Source organism: Rhinatrema bivittatum, chromosome 3 (genome assembly GCF_901001135.1).
Source record: "Rhinatrema bivittatum chromosome 3, aRhiBiv1.1, whole genome shotgun sequence".
Taxonomy (NCBI): domain Eukaryota; kingdom Metazoa; phylum Chordata; class Amphibia; order Gymnophiona; family Rhinatrematidae; genus Rhinatrema; species Rhinatrema bivittatum.
The window spans coordinates 255132730-255152651 of NC_042617.1; the positions used below are offsets into that span (position 1 = coordinate 255132730).

General features: G+C 42.5%; 1 protein-coding gene across 1 annotated transcript in view; it reads left to right on the forward strand.

The window, feature by feature from the left end:
- The window catches only part of NINL (ninein like), a 331277-nt gene that overhangs the window by 134604 nt on the left and 176751 nt on the right, over positions 1–19922 (forward strand). Inside the window, 2 exon segments of the mRNA XM_029594490.1 lie at positions 2008–2198; positions 16088–16240. Coding sequence (XP_029450350.1) covers positions 2008–2198; positions 16088–16240 — 344 coding nt within the window.

Here is a 19922-nt window from a genome sequence, read left to right on the forward strand (position 1 = left end):
GTTCCAGCGGCTGAGGGTCTTTAGGTCTGGCTTTCGGCCAGTGTCATCGAGCTGGAAATCCCGTATACAAAAGCTATGGTTGTGCAAGTGAAAGGGGCCCATGCCCTTTGAGAACTGAGGGAGCAAGGAAGTAGTTGTAAGACTCATTTTTGTAGGTTGTAATCCCTTTAACTTTCACTGAGGACTATGTAGCAGTATTCTTGTGAAAGTTGTATGCTAGTTTCTGGCTATGAGTAAGAAGAGGAAAGTGTATCTTTGCCTTGGCCCACCAGAGTCCACTATATCGCCTCATCTGGTACAATTGACCTCGACAAATTTGTGATTCCTTTAAGCCAATGAGAAATCCTGGGAGGGACTGAGCTTGGCAATGGAACAGCTGCTTTTAGTGGGACCAAAGTATCACTAAGGCCCAACAATCATTACTTTTCATTCAAGGCTGGATGGGAGACCACCATTAACAGAGTCTCTGGTCTCATGTGTAGCTTCTAATGTGGGGGTGGCTGCTTCTACCTCCCTTGGTGGGGAGACTCTGGTATTTTTACACCAGGGTATTCAAGACTCCAGCTTTCCCTCAAAAACCCCTGGTAGTTACACTAGACTCTGTGATGTGCATTGTCAGATTGGAGATGGCCCTGTCTCTTAGAATGGACAATATATTGGCTACATCTCTTATGTTATCTAATCAGGTGAATAGACAGGCTCAGGTAATTTGGGAATATGGGACTAGGTTAGGTCATTTGGAGAAGCAAGTTCAAGAACTGTAGGGTTGCTCTAATCAAAGATAAGAATATAGTTTATTGTAAATTATTTTATTTATTTATTTATAACTTTTTTTATACCGAAGTTCAGGTAACAGAATTACTTATCACTCTGGTTTACATTATAACAAGTAGAAAACAATGACAACATATGTCTTACAATGAACAAGATTCTCATGATTCTCTAATAAATTAGAGAATCCTGAGAACCAAAATAAGGTTCAGTCTTCAAATTTTACATTTTGTAAATCTCCTTTGGTGTCATCTGTAGATATGTTAAAGAAATTGTATCAAGAAACTGTGAAAAGTCCCTTTAGACCTATTGCTAAAGTGTTTTACCTGCCTACTACCTCCAGAGAAGGGAATGGTGTGGATAGGCTTGGGAGATGTGAGCAATTTCTTGATAGCCTGGACCTAACAGGCTTTCTGCAAGATTCTCAGTGAGATGTGACTTCAGAAGAAGTGCTGTTGCTTTTGCTCTGGAGCTGGCTGAGAATTGGACTAACAAGGTTTTTTCATGCTAAGCAGAGTATGTTTCTGGATCATAGAGTAGCACTGTTTCCTGACTTCTCTAAAATTACTCAACAGAGGCAAAAGCATTTTTTGAACAAGAAGCACGATGTGGTTGTCTTATGGGTCACCTTTTTGCTTTGATTTCCCTGTAAATGTGAAATTAAATTGCATGGTACTAAATATGTGTTTTGTGAGCCATATTAGCTTAATAGTTTTCTTCAAGGTAGAACTAGCTCCAGTGTAGGTCCGGATGTATAAAAGACTCTTTGGAATTCACCATATGGTAATTTCGATTTAAATATTTTCTCTTTTTCTTCTTTTTTTTGTCCCTCTATTGTTGTCTTATTCTCTCTAATGGCTTAATTTGTATTCAATGACATTTCCTTTTAGGATTTTGTTTTGCATGTATAAAATTGTAAACTAAATAAAAATGTGGAATCAAGTGTGTTTTGTTGATCCAATTAAAGATATCCTAACCCTCAAAATTTCCTAACAGTGTGCATTGTACTGAGGTGCTACGCACGGTAGTCTTATGAAAAGGATATAGATTGTTAAAAGGTGACCTACACCATTCTAACTGGAATTGCTGTAAAGCTGTAAATTTAATAGTCTTCACATTTACAAATGTAGTGTGTTCATACTGGTGCTACTCTTTGAAACAGCCAGATAAACATTTATTTGTAAATGGTGTGTTTTTAATTTGTTGCTGGTGATGTGTATTCTTTCATACTTTTAGGCCAAATGCGAATATGGAATGGCGAGATATTTGATAGTCCAAGAAGGACTTCTAGCCCTCAGTCTGATGTGACTGATAACCAACTGAGGGACTTCTGGGATGAATTAGGTGTAGGGAACAATGACTACCTCAATAAGCAGGATCTTGCTACAGTCTGTAAGAACATCGGACTCCAGGATCTCAACAACGAGGTAAAGTGAACTTAACTGACATAGCATGATGACAAGTATGGCTAATTACTTATTTACAACCTTTGGCCTTGCATTAAATATTTCAAGATAAAATGCACCGCAAGGGAGCTTGAATAATGCAGCTACCTGCACCCCATGAAGTACCTTAAAATTATGATAATTCAGTCTTGCTGGGTAAATGCAAATGTGATGGTAAGTAAAAGGTGAGACACAGTCCCAAATAGACAAGAGCAGAGTTTCGGGAAACCTACAGGGTGCAATGTTAATGCCTGGGATACTGACTGTAAAGGAAATAATTGTAATCCTCATGAAGTTTCCATCTCTTCTGGTCGCCAGGATTCAGCGAGGTACATGTAACCCATAAGACACAGGCATTCCCCTAAAAGCCCTCTATAGATAGGGAAATACTTACAGTACTTAAATGTAATCTGCATGGAAGTGCCAAAAAGCAAAATAAAATAAACAGGGAGTGTAGTCTAATGCTCCTGAGCCCATCCAGAATGATGTGAACAGGAACTAGAGTATTTTTTTTCTCCAGGCTAAATGAGAGAGGATCCTGAGAGCTTTTCCCCTGGTTAGGAGAGAGGAGTAAAGGAGCCCTGCCCTATTAGATATATACAAGAGGAGTCTGGGTGTGGATAAATCTCACAAAAATTCTAGATCACTAAGCCATGGGATCTGTGAGTAACTTCCAGTGGGAAACCAGCTTCTTTGAGTAACTGGTTTACTTGCTGCTATGGGATGAGAACGAGAAAGCTCAAGTATTTGGGTGGCGGTCAGGTATTGACAATGTATTAGATCTAAATACTTGGGCTGGAAGTAAATGGACGGTGTTCCCTCCAGCAGTGAGGTGTATTCCTGTTGCTTTGGAGCCAGAGGTGAAACAAGGGACTGAAACTTTAATAAGTGTTGGCCCCTCTAATATAGAGATGCAGAAGGAAAAGAATGAAGTGTGCTTATAAATGCCACCTAACTTGCGAATAAGCTTGTTCATTTAAATAACCGATGTACCTCTGCGTAAATAAAAAGGATCTTGGGAACAACAAAGAAGTATGTATCATTTTCATTTGTAGGACACATGCTTTAAAGTATTTTGTTCCCCCATTAGAGATTCTTCAAAATAATATTTCCTCTCCACCCCAATGGAAGCCCTCATTTCACAGAGCCTGCATGTATGCATCTAGAGGATTATAAGTGGTTGCATGTACTAATACATACACATTAAACTGTAGTTAAATTAATTTATAACTAGGTAAGCTGTTTAGCTAGAACAGATTTTATTTTATTTATTTATTTTATTTAGAGTTTTTATATACCGGCAATCATGAAAAACATATCTTGCTGGTTTACATCGAACAGGAGTGCATTATATATAAAAACTAGAACTGTGGTGTCCGAAGGTACAGTTACATTTAACAAGGGTAGCCGAACTAGGAGAAGGAAGAAGAGAGGAGAGAAAAGAGATGGTTAAACAATATACAATTTAAATATAGTATACAAAATAAATGTTATATACAAGAGGAATGGTGTTTTAGGAGTCATTGGAATGTGTCAAGAAAACAGCCCAAACATAGTTTAGAACAAAACACCCAGCAAACGTTATGCCCATATGTCATATATATTCCAAACTGCTTACATAGTCCCCTCCTCACCTCATTCATGGTATAATGTCTCCAAAATCAACTCTCCTGTCTACAGCGCATAGCCACGTTCCCCCCACCCGCCCCCCATGCCAGTACCTGTAGTGCAGTGTGCAGAGCTGGCAAGCTACTATTGTACTGCTGCTTATGTGCTCACATAGTCAGTGCCCCCATTCCAGCACTGCTGCATCATGATGTAACGTTCTTGCTTGCTGCCAGCCCTTACCTATTTTCAGGAGCCCCCCTTCCTTTCCCAATCCAGTTCCCTAGGAGACTCGCTGGTTCCACAGACAGCTGCTTCTCTTAGAGCTCAGTACAGGCAGAAGACTCCCCAACCCTGCATAGGCACCTCCTCCTGGCTTGCCTGTAGCTTGCCTCCACTTCTCTGCAACCCTCCCACCACTGTAGTACATTCCCATTAACTACATACTATACAGTTTGCTACTTTTATGGTTCCTCAGGCTCTGCTTTGCCTACCTACTCTGGGGGGGAGGGGGGGAACGACAGAAGTGACCCATATTGTTCCCTGGGTTTATAAAAAGAGAAAATTAAGCCCTGTCCGAGACTGGGGAGAGCCACTAACCCAAAGTACTACAGCTTCACATGGAATTCTGCTTTCTCTTGTAGAGCAGCCCTGATGCAAGGGTATTAGGTGTCATAGGCAAACCTTATAGCCTTGCACACACTCCTGGCTCCTCCTTCCCACAAACAATTAAAAATTATGCATTTATAGTAACATTGTACATGAAAAAGAACATTCAGTGTTCTAAGGTAAAAATATCACAACTTTGCAAAAAAGACACCTGCAACCATATGGTATTATTATTATTATTATTGTAAAGCATGTTGACCTTGAGAAACTTTGAGTAAACTGAATTACAATATAGTAAACCTTCCATACAAAACAGCACTAACTGCCAGCATTCAAACAGTAACAACCCTACCTATGAAAAGGCAACATTGCAAGTATTACACTAGGCCCTAAAACACCAGTATACCCGATATTAGGATTTATTTATTTATTTAATTTCTTTTAATATACCGATGCTCAAGACAGGTCTTATCGTACCGGTTTACAATGAACTAGGGGAGAACCAATTAACACAGCAGGCGAAAAAAAAAAAGTTACAATAAAACAGGGAATGAAGAACTTGGTCATTGGAAAAGAGGGATAGGTAAAAACAGTGACAGAGAGCAGAGAGCCGTTGATTAGATAACAGCGTATGTACATTCATTTCATGGTTCAGATATCAAAATGATCAGTTACTGGCAAAGAGGATAGTTGAATGAGCAGATTCTGGCAAGGCAGTTCCATAGAGGGGGGGACAGGGGTAAACTGGGAAGTCAAGTTGGGGGGGGGAGGGGGGGACAGGGAGGGAGGTACTAGGGGGGGGGGGAGATGGGCGGGGCAGGAAGAAGAGGCTATCTTCAGCGATATGCTTGAGTGAATAGCCATGTTTTCAGTTTTTTTCTGAAGGAGAGCTGGCATTTTTCCTGGCGTAGATCAAGGGGGAGTGAGTTCCAGTGATGCGGTCCAGCTGTGGAGAGTGCTCGTTTTTTAATTGAGTTGTGTATAGAGGATTTGCTCGGGGGCATCTGGAGGGAGTCTCTGTAAGCGGATCTGATTGGCCTTGATGAAGAGTGGAGAACGAAAGGAATGGTAAGTTGTAAAGATGATTGCTGATAAATGTTTTTGTGAATGATGATCAGTGTCTTGAAGAGAATTCTACAGTGGATGGGTAGCCACTGTAGAGATTTTAAAATTGGAGTGATGTGGTCTCTGCGACGGGTATTTGTGAGGATCCTGGCTGCCGCGTTTTGCAGCATCTGAAGTGGTTTAGTGTGGGAGGCAGGAAGACCGAGTAGTAGCGCGTTACAGTAATCGATCTTTGAGAACAATATGGCTTGAAGGACTGCGAGGTAATCATGAAAGTGTAGGACAGGTCTGATCTGTTTTAGAACCTGTAGCTTGAAGAAGCCTTCTTTAGTGGTGGCGTTGATGAATTTTTTGAAGTTCAATCTAGAGTCCAGAGTGGTCTCTAGGTCTCTCACCTGGTTTGTTAGTGGTATAGTAGCTGTGCTGGCGACGGGGTTATAATCGTTAGGGGATAAGACCAGGAGTTCGGTTTTGGACGTATTGAGAACCAGATCGAGACTGGTGAGAAGGAGATTGATAGCGTGAAGGCAGCTGTTCCAAAAATTTAGGTTGTTGGAGATGGAGTCCTTGATGGGGATTAGGATCTGCACATCGTCGGCATACATAAAGTGGGTAAGGTTGAGGTTATTGAGTTAATGGCAAAGGGGGAGTAGATAGATGGTTGGGGAAAGTGAGGAACCTTGGGGTACTCCTTGTTTAGATGGTATGGGGGGGGATTCTTTATTCGATATTTTTACTTTGTAGTGCCTGTTGCTTAGGAAGGATTTTAGCCAGAGGAGTGCAGAGCCTGAGATGCCTATTTCCATCAGGCGTTTGATGAGGATAGTGTGGTTAACTGTGTCGAAGGCCGCGGAGATGTCGAGCAGAGCTAGCAGGTATGATTTTCCTTTGTCAAGTCCCATCAGGATGTTGTCGGTTAACGAGAGTAGGAGGGATTCCGTGTTTCGTCGTTTTCTGAATCCGAATTGGGAAGGATAAAGAATGTCGTGGGTGTCGAGGTAGTCTGTGAGTCGAGTGTTTACTAGTTTTTCCATTAGCTTGGCTATGAAAGGTAAGTTGGCGATGGGTCGGAAATTAACAGAACAAGTCAAGCTGTTAGATCCCTACACAGAAAATACACACTAGCAGAATACCTCACCTCAGTCACACATGCAGAACATGTAATCCCTCACCAAATACAGAATAAAGAGACAAAGTTTGAAACATGCAAACAAAAACTGAATTGGAAACCATAACAAGACACATTCTGTATGCAGTGCAACGATGGAAAAATAGAAACATCAACATTCCTCATTAAATATCAGACGATAAAATCAAATATACAAACCTTCAATCATAATTGTAAAACCATACTCATTAAAAGAATAAATATTTCAAAGCCTCTCTTCAGGTTGCAGCAGGATGGGCTCTGCTGTGGCCCCACAGGCTTGTCTTCAGGTCAGGAAGCTGAAAAAAAAAATGTGATTGGAGTGATGCCCAATCCCCCAGTGGGCCAGTCCGCCCTTGAACAAATCAACAGGCCAGGTTTGGGTGTTTAAGATTTACTGATTTGATAATTAAATGAAAGCCATTTAGTCATAAATAGTGAAATTACATCTGCCTGTGATACATGAATGATTTCTCTATAGGTAGGTGTCCTTTCACTTCAGACATCTGGGTGGAGCTCTCATGGTGATTTTACTGGTCAAAGCTTACCTAGTGGCTTCCCGGGAAGCCTATTTGAGGGTTCCCCACTTCACAGCAAAATAGTCCTGCCTTAATCCATCACCTTTCTGGACATGCAGCCAGGGGCGGATTGACCTATCGGGGGATCGGGCTTCCCCCGGTGGGCCGGCCACTCCTGTCACATGATTTTCTTTTGTATTATAAAGATTCCAACCAAAGTATTAGGGGCGCCGTGAGCAGTGGTATCCCGAAGGGAGCCAATGCCCCCGGGCGCAAGGAGGCTCATGCGGCTGCTGAGCAGCGACACATATATAACAGGCAGATCGGCAGGGCCGTGGTGAGGCTCACGTCACCACGGCTCAAAGAAAAAGATTGCGTTTAAACGCGCTGATGCTCCTCCTCCTTCCTGCCTGTGCGGCCCCAGAAGTAAATGTTGTCGGAGCCGCGTGGACAGGAAGGAGGAGGAGCATCAGCGCGTGCAGAAGAGGAGCAGCACTTATGGGCCGCCGCGAATCCCAAGTCGCAGCGGCCTGAGAAGAGGAAGAGGCCCGGTAGCAGGGCCGCCGTGGCCTGAGAAGAGGAAGAAGCCCGGTAGCAGGGTCGCCGCGGCCCGAGAAGATCAAGGCCGCTGCAGAGCCCATCCTGTGGCGACCCGCGAAGAGGAGGCACAGAGGTGAGAGAGAGGCTGTGAGGGTCTGTAGAGTGTGTGTGTGTGCGTGCATGAGATGAGTTGAGAGATTGTGTGTGGGAGTGAGGATCTGAATGTTTGCAGAGACAGCATGTGAGAGCCTCTGTGTGTGTGAGAGAGACAGCATGTGAGAGTGAGAGCCTGTGTGTGTATATGAATGATTGCATGAGAGAGAGCATGTGACAGTGAGAGCCTGTGCTTGTGTAAGACAGCATGTGGGAGTGAGAGAGAGCCTGTGTGTGTGAGAGTCAGACAGCATGTGCCAGTGAGAGACTGTGGGTATGAATGATTATATGAGAGAGAGCATGTGAGAGTGAGAGACTGTGGGTATGAATGATTATATGAGAGAGAGCATGTGAGAGTGAGAGCCTGTGTGTATGAATGATTATATGAGAGAGAGCATGTGAGAGTGAGAGCCTGTGTGTATGAATGATTATATGAGAGAGAGCATGTGAGAGCCTGTGTGTATGAATGATTGTATGAGAGAGAGCATGTGAGAGTGAGAGCCTGTGTGTATGAATGATTGTATGAGACACAGCATGTGACAATGAGAGGCTGTGTGTGTGTGTGTGAGAGTGAGAGAGAGAAAGCATGTGAGAATGAGAACCTGAGTGTGTGTGTGTGAGGGAAGAAGAAGGAGAGAAAAAAAATAGAAAAAAAGACAATATAAAAGGAAAATAGGAAAGGGAAGGTGGAAAAAAAAAGCCTGTGACCAACCGATTAGAAAACTAAGATCAGCCAGCAAAGGTGTAAAAAAAAATAAATTACTTTTTAGTGATTGGCACATGTAATCTTTGGGAATATGCAAGAATAGCACTTTCTCTATGCGGATCTCACAATGTACGAGATCAGCATGGAGAAAGTGGAAGCCCACGGGGCCTGCACAGAGGAGGCAGCAGAATGGGCTTCAGTGTCAGTAGCAGCAATCGGCGCCTCCCCAATAGCCATGTGGCAGCAGTGACAGTGGCAGCAGAGGAATGAGAGAGGTTCCGAGGTTGTTGGCAAAAGAAAGAGAGGGGGGGTCTGCCTTTAGTGTGTGCATGTGTATGAATGGGACTTTGCCTGGGGATATATGTGTGTGAATGCATAGGTGCCTGCTTCGGGGTCTGTGTGTGTGAGAATGAATGTGTGCATGCCTGGGGGATGGGGAGGGAGTGGTGTGAAAATGAATGGGAGCCTGCCTGGGGGTCAGTGTGTGTGTGTGTGTGTGTGTGTGTGTGTGAGAGAGCATGAGTGTCTATGAGAAAATCCAAGGGAGTAAGAGTTTGTGTGTGGGGTGTGTGTGTGTGTGGAGGGGGAGTGTCTTAGAGCCTGAGAGTGTGTCAGTGTCAGTGAGAGTGAGAAGTTATGGTGGGTATAAGAGCATGAATGTGTATGTATGTGACAGTGTATGTGTGAGAGAGAATGGACATGTGAGTATTTGTGAGAGAGAGAGGATAACCTCCTAATCCTCGACAATATCAGGGTGACTGCAATCCCTAGGGAGGGGGAGGTGAAATCCAAAAACCTCCCTACACTGTTTAAATTCAAAACAATTCTTCTAATGGAAAACTGGATATACCTTCAGCCATCACTGTCTCTCTCAGCAGGATCTGTCACTGATGCTTGTCCACCTAGGTTTTACAGTGGACTTACAGGTCATCAGTACCCTGGATCAGAGCTCTCTGGCCCCAAGAGAGTATCTGGCGTAAAAATCTGTCTCTTCTGTAAATTAGTGAAAGAAGGACCTTCTGGCAGGCAGTGCACGGTGAGGAATCACTTCTAGCTGAAACTCCTTCTGGGTGAAGCTGGCAGGCCTCACCAGCGTGTCAAGCTTAAACATCCTTACTATTCCAAAGCTTCCTCAAACTGAGGCCAAAGAGTTATAAAATGGCTGGGCTAAATAGGATTGAGGCATCCAACCACAGCCCTCCAGGTGGGAACGACTGCAGGGAGCAGGGCGTGGATAGCTCATGATATTAAAGTTTTGTACAGGGACCTCGTGACAGGTGCGATTAGTCTAATTTAGAAAGCGCATGTTTTAGGTTGCAGGCCCAGTACTATGGAATGAGCTGCCTGATGTGCTAAAAGCAGAGTCTGAATTGTTACAGTCCAGGAAAAAGCTAAAGGCTCATTTATTTACATTAGCCTTTGATTAAAGAGCTGTTTAAGTTGTCTTAAGTCACTATTTTATTGTGAGCTGAGTTAAGAGGATTTTTTTTCTTTGTTTTTACTATTTGTTGTCTTGATTTGTTTTAGGATTATGCCACATTTTATTAATGTTTTAATAGTCACGGTCCCATGGGTGGAGATTTGATTGTGGTCTCCCGATCTTGTTCTTTCATCCTTAGTTGATATGTCTGAGGACTTCTCTTTGTGGAAAAGTCAGAATGGAATCAGGCACAAAACTCAAACTGCAACACGACAGAATAATCTTCTCAATTTCTGTACAATCTCTTCCCTCTAGCTGTGCAGGACTCACTTGTATAAGGAACCAGGAAAAAATGTTAATTTCTCTTGCATTAAGTGGAGCAACCAGATGGGCAGGGACTTTTAAGCTGGGCAAAACACCTTTCTAAACCAATAACTTGCAAAAACAGTCTATGGCACAGAGAGTTGAATCCTCTTTCTCTCCGCAGGGTGTGAAGCACCAGATGGGACTTTCCAGTTGGTGAAATGTTTCTTTACTCACAGTTAGAAGACCTTTGGATCTTCTTGAATTTTTACACAGTCTCTTTAGTACTCTCACGCAGGATCGTTGATGAGGATCCTTTTGGAAACCAGATGTTCTCTTGCTTCAAATAGGAAAGAAGGGGAAGCCAAACTTCCTCCTGGATCTTCTAACAAAACCTCTTTCCCCTAAAAGGAACAGAATCAAAATAGGGGAGTCCCTTCCGCATAGCAGGTCACTACCACTTCAGGGGTGTATCTTCCCTATCCCTGAGATGCCTATACATGGGGTTCCACAATCCCTGTGTGCAAGACAGGTCCAGGTGTCCAGTGAGGCTCCTAATAAAAATCTCAAAAATCCCTTAAAGTAGCCCCAGAGGGAAAACTCCACCAGATAGGTTGTGTGCTGGAAGGAGAATACCCTCCCGACCCTGCTCAGGATCCACAGACTGGGTTAACCTGCTTTACCTGACTGGGACCGGCAAAACAAAGAAAGTTAAACTTCTCAGCACTTCTACGCTCTCTGAAAACCTAAAGGAACTGTCTCCTGAGCACAGTTTGGAGAGCTCCTAAATAGACTCTTTGGGTGATGGCCATTCCAGATTCTACAAGAGGAGGAGCTGTATTTGAATATTACCTCCCAGTACTCTAACCTTTTCTCTATAGCTAAACTTAGGGTTCTCCCAGGTCTTACTGGTGACGAGATTGGTGCCCCGTCACACAATTATCTGGATAGCTTCTTTTTGTGGATTATTGGTGTAGAGGACCGCTATGTCTGGTGCCACTAAAACCCAGATGGGTCAGACTCCACCATTTTGATCTAAAAGAGTAATGAAATGTGCTGAATCCTATTATGTAGAAGGGACTTCTTGGTACCAACAATTGTAAAAACTTGTCTATCTATTTAGAAAGAAGCCCCAAGACTGTTCCAGTGCTTGGCACTATTGGTCTGCCAGGTGGATCTTTAAGTAACTTATGTAATTTTGGTACAATATAAAAAAAAAAAAGAGATGTAATCAACGTTTCTCCATGAGATATTCATACTCTTTAATCTGAATGAAACACTGCACCAATCCCTTATCCACCATCTTGCAGATTATGTCTTGTATAATAATTGTAGGGTCCTCCTCCAATACCTTAGAAAAATTACTAACACATAATTGTCGAAGTGTCTCTGAAATATATTTACCCTTGTCCTACACAACTATTCTCCCACCCTTATCTGCTGGGCAGATGATTATGGACAAATCTTGTAATTGTGTACAGGCCATTCTCTCCCTTTTAGAGAGATTGCTGAAATGACAATGTTAACAGGATTCCAGTATGGCCAGGTCCTTAAGAACCAACTTTTCGAGCCCTGCATTGGGAAATATCCATCTCGATAATTTACTCACCATTGGGAAGATTTTGAAAGGTCTGCGCGTGCGCCCATAAACGTGCATATCTTGCCGTGCACAAAGATATACGCATAGGTTATAAAATACTCCACACACAACTGCGCACATATCTTAAGCGCACCGGGGGCAGGGGAAGGAGAGAGAGACTTTTTATAAGGCTTAGTCTGATCCTCTATATATGGAACGTTGTAAGGGGGCACTTTGATTCGGGGTGAGTTTTTGGGAGGTGGGTTGGGGTTTGGGGGGGTGGTGTTACAGACACATTCAGAGGTATCCATTGTAAAATTGACATCATTAACGAATTTTAGACCTTATAAGTGATGAAAAGGAGTTGGTTTGTACAATGCAGCTAGCCCCCTTACAATGGTCTATATATAGAGCATTAGGCTGAGCCTTATAAAGAGGCTCGCTCTCTCCTCTCTTATGCCTACTGAAGAGCTGTAGCAAAGTGGTGCGCCTAACATATGCGCACCTGCTGAGGAAAATTAGGGGTCATGCGTGTGAGTGTTGGCCCTATCTCTGGAATGCCCATGCCCTGCCCTTTTTCTGCCTCCATTTTCTGGGTGCTCGTATATTGATGTATTGATGTACACCTTCCCAGCTATTTAAAATTCATGTAGCTCCCGTGCGGCCCATTTACACGCGTAGGTGGCCATTTTTGCGCACGAATGGCTTTTAAAATCTACCTCTGCATTAGTACCTTGCATAGAAGGCTGATGAGCAAAAAATAGAACCAGCTTAAGCTTTAACTGCCTGAAAAACTTATGTATGTCTGCACTAATCTTGAATGAATCATAGTGACTTGTGGGTGCAAACAAAAGTTCTTTCTATAATACATTTATTTCATCCTGAGACAATACCTGAAATGACAAATGAAAAATGAAGCCCATTTTAATTCCTACTTTTGTTGTCACAGGATTATTCTTCTGCCCCATTGATAGCGTCCTGATCGGGCGTCTCGTTTCTGCATCTGCGATTGATCTTGCACCTGACGAGATCTCATAATCGTTTGATGGACAGTTCTTTGGGAAGCCTGCCTTAAAAAATAATTCCCCTGTTCACATTCTCATCAGATGGCTCATTAGATGAAATGTCAAATATGACAGTCTTTTTAATCTAGGTCAGAACTTTCATCTGAGACCACTCATGATTAAAAAGGCACATATTTAAAGACACTTGGGAGAATTTAATTTAATATTCAACATATAATTATTTGAAGTCACTTGCAGCATTCATTTTGATCATTTTGATGTTTATAAAAAAGGTTAAAGAATTCTCACTTGGCTTTTCACATCATTTTTGAAGTTTGTTTATGAGTAGTAGGTGCTTTTTTGCCAGCAGTGATTGTTTGATCAAGCTGCCTCGTGCAGATGGATGAATTTGTATAACGAGCTGAGCATTTTTAACCTGCTCATTGATGTTGTTTTTTGCATTTGGGACCTTGTGTAGTTCTCCATTCTGTTGTGCCGTGGAATCAAATTTTAAAAGTCGCCCAGATGCACGCTTATTTATTTATTTATTTTATTTAGCATTTTTTATATACCGAGGTAGAGCAGAGTAGCCTTCACTCCGGTTTACAATTATAACAACCTGATACAGCTTATCTCCTGCTGTGTGCATATCTCACTCTATATTTCAAAATGGGGCATGGTCTGGGTGGGGCATGGACCTAGAGATGTGCACATACATAAGAAATTGCCATGCTGGGTCAGACCAAGGGTCCATCAAGCCCAGCATCCAGTTTCCAACAGAGGCCAAACCAGGCCACAAGAACCTGGCAATTACCCAAACACTAAAAAGATCCCATGCTACTGATGCAATTAATAGCAGTGGCTATTCCCTAAGGGGCGGATTTTAAAACCCCTGCGTGCCTAATTTGCAAAGGCCGCCGGCGAGCGTAAAGCCCCGGGACGTGCGTAAGTCCCGGGGCTTTCGAAACGGGGAGGGAGGGGGCGTGTCCGGGGCGTTCCCGAAACGATGTGGCGTTTCGGGGGCGTAACTTTCAGCAGGCGTAACTTTGCCGACAAAGGTAAGGGGGGGGGTTTAGATAGGGCCATGGGGGGGGGTGGGTTAGGTAGGGGAAGGGAGGGGAAGGTGTGGGGAGGGCGAAGAAAAGTTCCCTCCGAGGCCACTCCTAAATTGGAGCGGTCTCGGAGGGAACAGGCAGGCCGTACTGGGCTCGTCGCGCTCAGGTTGCACAAATGTGCACCCAATGCGCGCGCCGACCCCGGATTTTATAAGATACGCGCGTATCTTATAAAATCTGGTGTATTGTTTTAAAATCCACGTATTGTTTTAAAATCCGCCAGCACGCGGATTGTTTTAAAATCCGCCCCCTAGTAAACTTGATTAATAGCCGTTAATGGACTTCTCCTCCAAGAACTTATCCAAACCTTTTTTGAACCCAGCTACACTAACTGCACTAACCACATCCTCTGGCAACAAATTCCAGAGCTTTATTGTGCATTGAGTGAAAAAGAACTTTCTCCAATTAGTCTTAAATGTGCTACTTGCTAACTTCATGGAATGTCCCCCAGTCCTTCTATTATTCGAAAGTGTAAATAACTGAGTCACATCTACTTGTTCAAGACCTCTCATGATCTTAAAGACCTCTATCATATCCCCCCAGCCGTCTCTTCTCCAAGCTGAACAGCCCCAACCTCTTCAGCCTTTCCTCATAGGGGAGCTGTTCCATCCCCTTTATCATTTTGGTTGCCCTTCTCTGTACCTTCTCCATCGCAACTATATTTTTTTTGAGATGCGGCGACCAGAATTGTACACAGTATTCAAGGTGCGGTCTCACAATGGAGCGATATAGAGGCATTATGACATTTTCCGTTTTATTAACCATTCCCTTCCTAATAATTCCTAACATTCTGTTTGCTTGTTTGACTGCTGCAGCACACTGAGACGACGATTTTAAAGTATTATCCACTATGATGCCTAGATCTTTTTCCTGGATGGTAGCTCCTAATATAGAACCTAACATCGTGTAACTACAGCAAAGGTTATTTTTGCCTATATGCAACACCTTGCACTTGTCCACATTAAATTTCATCTGCCATTTGGATGCCCAATCTTCCAGTCTTGCAAGGTCCTCCTGCAATGTATCACAGTCTGCTTGTGATTTAACTACTCTGAATAATTTTGTATCATCCGCAAATTTGATAACCTCACTCGTCGTATTCCTTTCCAGATCATTTATATATATATTGAAAAGCACCGGTCCAAGTACAGATCCCTGAGGCACTCCACTGTATACCCTTTTCCAGTGAGAAAATTAACCATTTAATCCTACTCTCTGTTTCCTGTCTTTTAACCAGTTTGTAATCCACGAAAGGACATCGCCTCCTATCCCATGACCTTTTTAGTTTTCGTAGAAGCCTCTCAAGAGGGACTTGGTCAAACGCCTTCTGAAAATCCAAATACACTGCATCTACCGGTTCACCTTTATCCACATGTTTATTAACCCCTTCAAAAAAAATGCTTATGCGCCCCGGCACACACCCAGGTCCAGTGCCATGTAACTTTACTTCTGCTATGGAGGAGATGTAGCTAAAAAAAAAAAAAAAAAAAATCCCAGCTATTTATAACAGGTGTAAAGGGTCTGGAGTAACTGGGGGTTGTACAGGGCATTAAACCAAGAGGGTTTGGAGGTTCTAGCTCTTAACCGGGTGAACTGGTGAAACAGGCAATGGTGTGGCCACGCGACCGTTATAAAATACCCTTACATGGTAGAATTTGGATTTAGCTGCCTAGTCACATGCCCATTTAAAATTGGGTGCATATGTACATGCATCCAATGTATTTTATAACGTGCGCATATGTGCATGCACGATATAAAATTTCTGCATCCCTGAGCACACGCTGATGCACATGTGTCAATGTGTGCCCATGAGCTGCTTTGGAAGTTAGCATCCCTATTTTAGCCAATCACTTTATCTTTCTAATGGGAAAAGGAAATAAACTTGCTGATTTAGAGGCCCCCATACGTATCAAAATATCCGAAGGTCCTATGTGATCTTTTGCATCTATTGATTGACTTACTATTGATGTGCTAGTACGACTCTCAAGGTTTGCATGCAAGATTCCTAATAAATCCAGCGGTCAAATTGGCATTTTAGATAATATATATGATGACATGGTCCGGATGTTGAATATTCTTAATGGTGAGTGCCAATAACTTTCCTCAGGAGCTTGAAGATTTATTTAAGAAACTCGATCAAGATGGAGATGGCAAAGTAAGTTTTAAAGAGTTCCAGTTTGGGCTGTTCAGCCATGGCCCTTTTTCTTTGCCCATCTCTTCTACTCCTCTCAAACAGAAAAGGCAGTGGGCATTTTTTCAGGTGAGTCTGGTAAGATATTTCCTTGTTTTTGTTGTCATTGTGTCTTACGCTGCAAAAATGTTGTTACTTAAAACATTTAGACTATGCCAAGAATTTTCTACAAGAAATGTAGTTAGAATTAAAGATGTTAGACGATTGCCAGCCTTTTTTTATTCATTTAGATTATTTTAAAATATCTTTACATTGTTTTTACAGCTTACTATTAAAGTATTATAATTTCCATTTAACCATATCCTGAATTTAAAATTAAAATTGAGCTACTGTTTTTTAATTCCGTAACTCCATGCCATTTCTGTTTAATAAATTATTGGTCTTTTTAATTCCACGGTAGTGACCTTTCTTTTGTTTTTTTTAAAGGAGAGGATTCTAGTCCAGCAGGTTTTGTGTTTACACTGAGGAATGTGATCTCAGTCTCCAAGAAAATGAAAAAGGGATTAGTATCCAAACTGGAAAAAAAAAAAAAAAGAGTGATTCTGAACTTCAAAACTACTTAAGAGCTTTCAATCTAACAATTGTAAATCAGATCAGAAAAGTGCAGTTGCTGGAGATAGAATTTCACAGGAAAGTGGGAGCATCCATTCTGGATTGGTGTCATGACAAAATTTACCCTTTTCCAGTAGTTGTGCAGGATAGGAGCCTAGGGTTTTCCATTGTGTGTAAAAGATTTTAATGCAGTGAAGTCTTGGGATTGTAGCACTGATTAATTAAAGTACTTGTAAGAAGGAGAATGGTGCGCAGTGAGTACTCCTTTTGCACGAGATCAGCATTCAAATCACCGTTCAACTTGACTTTGGACCTAAGTTGTTCTTTTGAAACTTTAAGATATCGCCAGCACCCGAAATATAAACAAACTATAAATAAACAATGCCCAGCATGTCTACATACATTTTATAATTACAAACAGAAAAAAACCCCCCATCAACGGGAAGAAAAGTCAGGACCAAACTGGTTGTTGTACTTCTTAACATACGGTGTGGATGAGACCCAGGTACCATTCATCACCCTGCTGACCCCAGGGACAAGCATGAGCACCTTCACTAGTATGCAGTGTATGAGCCAGCTCTATGCCGGTGTTTCCCAACCAGTATACCACACTATGCTGGAGTGCCATCAGATATGATCAGATGTGCCACAGAAACGTCACCACTGCCCGATGCTTAAATCAGAACAGAATCTAGGTTCTGTCCTCAGCATCTCACAGCAACAAGAGGATCCAACCAGTGGTGGCTCTTAAACCTGCAGGAGCTCCTTTCTGAGAACATGTGTAGTCACACATGCCTCAGCTCAATAGCTACAGCATAGGAATTAATGGGCAGCATGCAGGGCTTTGGATAGTCATGCCCCATGGTGAGCAAGCCACATATTGCACACGGCACCTCCTCTTCCTCCACTTCTTGAGCTGCCTCCTTTGGGTCTTTGTATCCCCAGGCTGAGTAAGATGGGGAAGGTATGCAAAGAGCACGGGATGTGACTCACTGACAGGCCAATACAGTACAGTGTGCTCCGGCGGAGCGCACTGTTAACCCGCGTTTGCATGCGCGTTTACGACACGCTAGCTTTACCCCTTATTCAGTAAGGGGTAATAGCGCGTTGAAAACGCATGTCCAACCCCTCTGAAACAAATAGCGCCCGCAACATGCAGATGCATGTTGATGGCCCTATTAGTTATTCCCGCACGATTCACTAAGTAAAATGTGCAGCCAAGCCATACATTTTACATTCAGAAATTAGCGCCTACCCAAAGGTAAGCGTTAATGTCTGCCAGCATTGGGAAAGTGCACAGAAAAGCAGTAAAAACTGCCTTTCTGTACACCCTCCGACTTCATATCATGGCGATATGAAGTCGGAGGTTTCAAAAGTTAAAAATTAATTAAAAATAATTAAAAAAAATTTAAAATTGGCTCGCGGGTTGAAAACCGGACGCTCAATTTTGCCAGCGTCTGGTTTCCGAACCCGTGGCTGTCAGCGGGTTTGAGAACCAACGCCGGCAAAATAGAGCGTTGGCTGTCAAACTTGCTGACAGCCGCCGCTCCTGTCCCAAAAGAGGCGCTAGGGACGCGCTAGTGTCCCTAGCGCCTCTTTTTACAGCAGGCTCTAATTTGAATAATTTGTTTTAGTGAATCGCACGCACAGGAGAGTGGCCTGTGCCAGCGAACTTTACTGTATCGGCCTGTGAGTGTTGGGAATGGCAGCAATGGAGGAACTCTGGCAGTCACGTACAGCAGCCAAGATATCTAACTAATCTGGCTTCCCACACCACACTGGTTTTTCCCTTCTCCTGTTCTTGTATATAAAAGAAACTGGTCCATTGGTGGGGCTTTCAGTGCTTTTTTTTTTTTTTTTTGCCATGAGTCATCTCTATGTCCACACTGCCTGCTCTGTGCAGGCTGCTGTACTACACAACGTTTTTGTCAATGTAGGTGTGCCTTGAGCTTGCAAAGGTTGGGAAACACCGCCCTGAGCCATTGAATTGTATTGGCATCATGACAGTAGGAAGCATCTGTTTACCAGTTAAGCCTTGTTACTGTGTGCACTACTCGGATTCCGCTTTTCTGCTTTATGAACTGTCAGTAAAAAGAAGAATAAAGTCCTGAATGCCCTTTGTTATCTTTGTATTCCATATATTCCAGAAAGGCTGCCCAGACGTTGCTATATTAATCATAAGACTGATGAAACACTTCACTCAGCAGTTCTACGGCTGCTAATCTCCCAGATCTTACTTTGAGCCCTTTTAATCACTGAAGATAAATGACTTTTTCAAATATTTTACCAAACCCATTGAAGCCAATGCTAGACAATTTATTGCCAATTCCTTCAGAGAATTTGTTTTGAAGTTCATCTGGCCATAAATTTTAAGAGCAATGTCTCTGGTATAAAGGGCATTTGAACATTTAATATAATCTATATCTTAAATTGTAGCATTAGTAATCTTTGGGCATCTGCGCTGTACGTGTATGCCAGCAGTCCTTTTAGCAAGTACCCATGTATTGTGGGTTTAATAGATGTAATTTAGCTGGGGTGGTATAAGTTCTATATAGCAATTTAAATGTAGTCTTCCTGATTGCAGCCACTCATATACATCCAGTGCCCATTTTATCCCCAGGATGATTTTGTATAGTCCACAACCAAATTAAAGACAGTTGCTTTGGAAAAGGTAATGGATTATCTTTTCAACACTGGAATCCTGCCCCTGGATTCTTTTTTTTTTTTTTTCTTCTTTGGGAGGCAGCCTATCAGAGAATAAAAATATTGCAGCTTCTGAAATGACACAGAGGCTGGTGGCATCTTAAGGACTATCAGCGTGATACATAAGCTTTTTAGGACAAGAGCCCATCATTCATTTAAGTACTGTTGTCCTCGAAAACTCATGCCTCGGTAAATCTATTGGCCTACAAGATGCTACCAGTCTGTCTTGTTGTTCTTTACAGACTAACATGGCCACCTTTCTGGGAATACTTATAAAATTATCTCCGAGGGAGAAATCCCATAATTTACACATACTTTCCCTCAGCAGCTGTTATGGACATGGAGTTCTCGGGATTATTAAAGGGTGGAACCTTTTTAATTTCAATATACAGGGAAATACCATTAGCAAAATCTAATTTGTTTTTAAGAAAATTCTGTTTTATTGAGCAGAAGGTTTTATAAAGTTTAAACCATATGAACAAATACAACTCTCCAA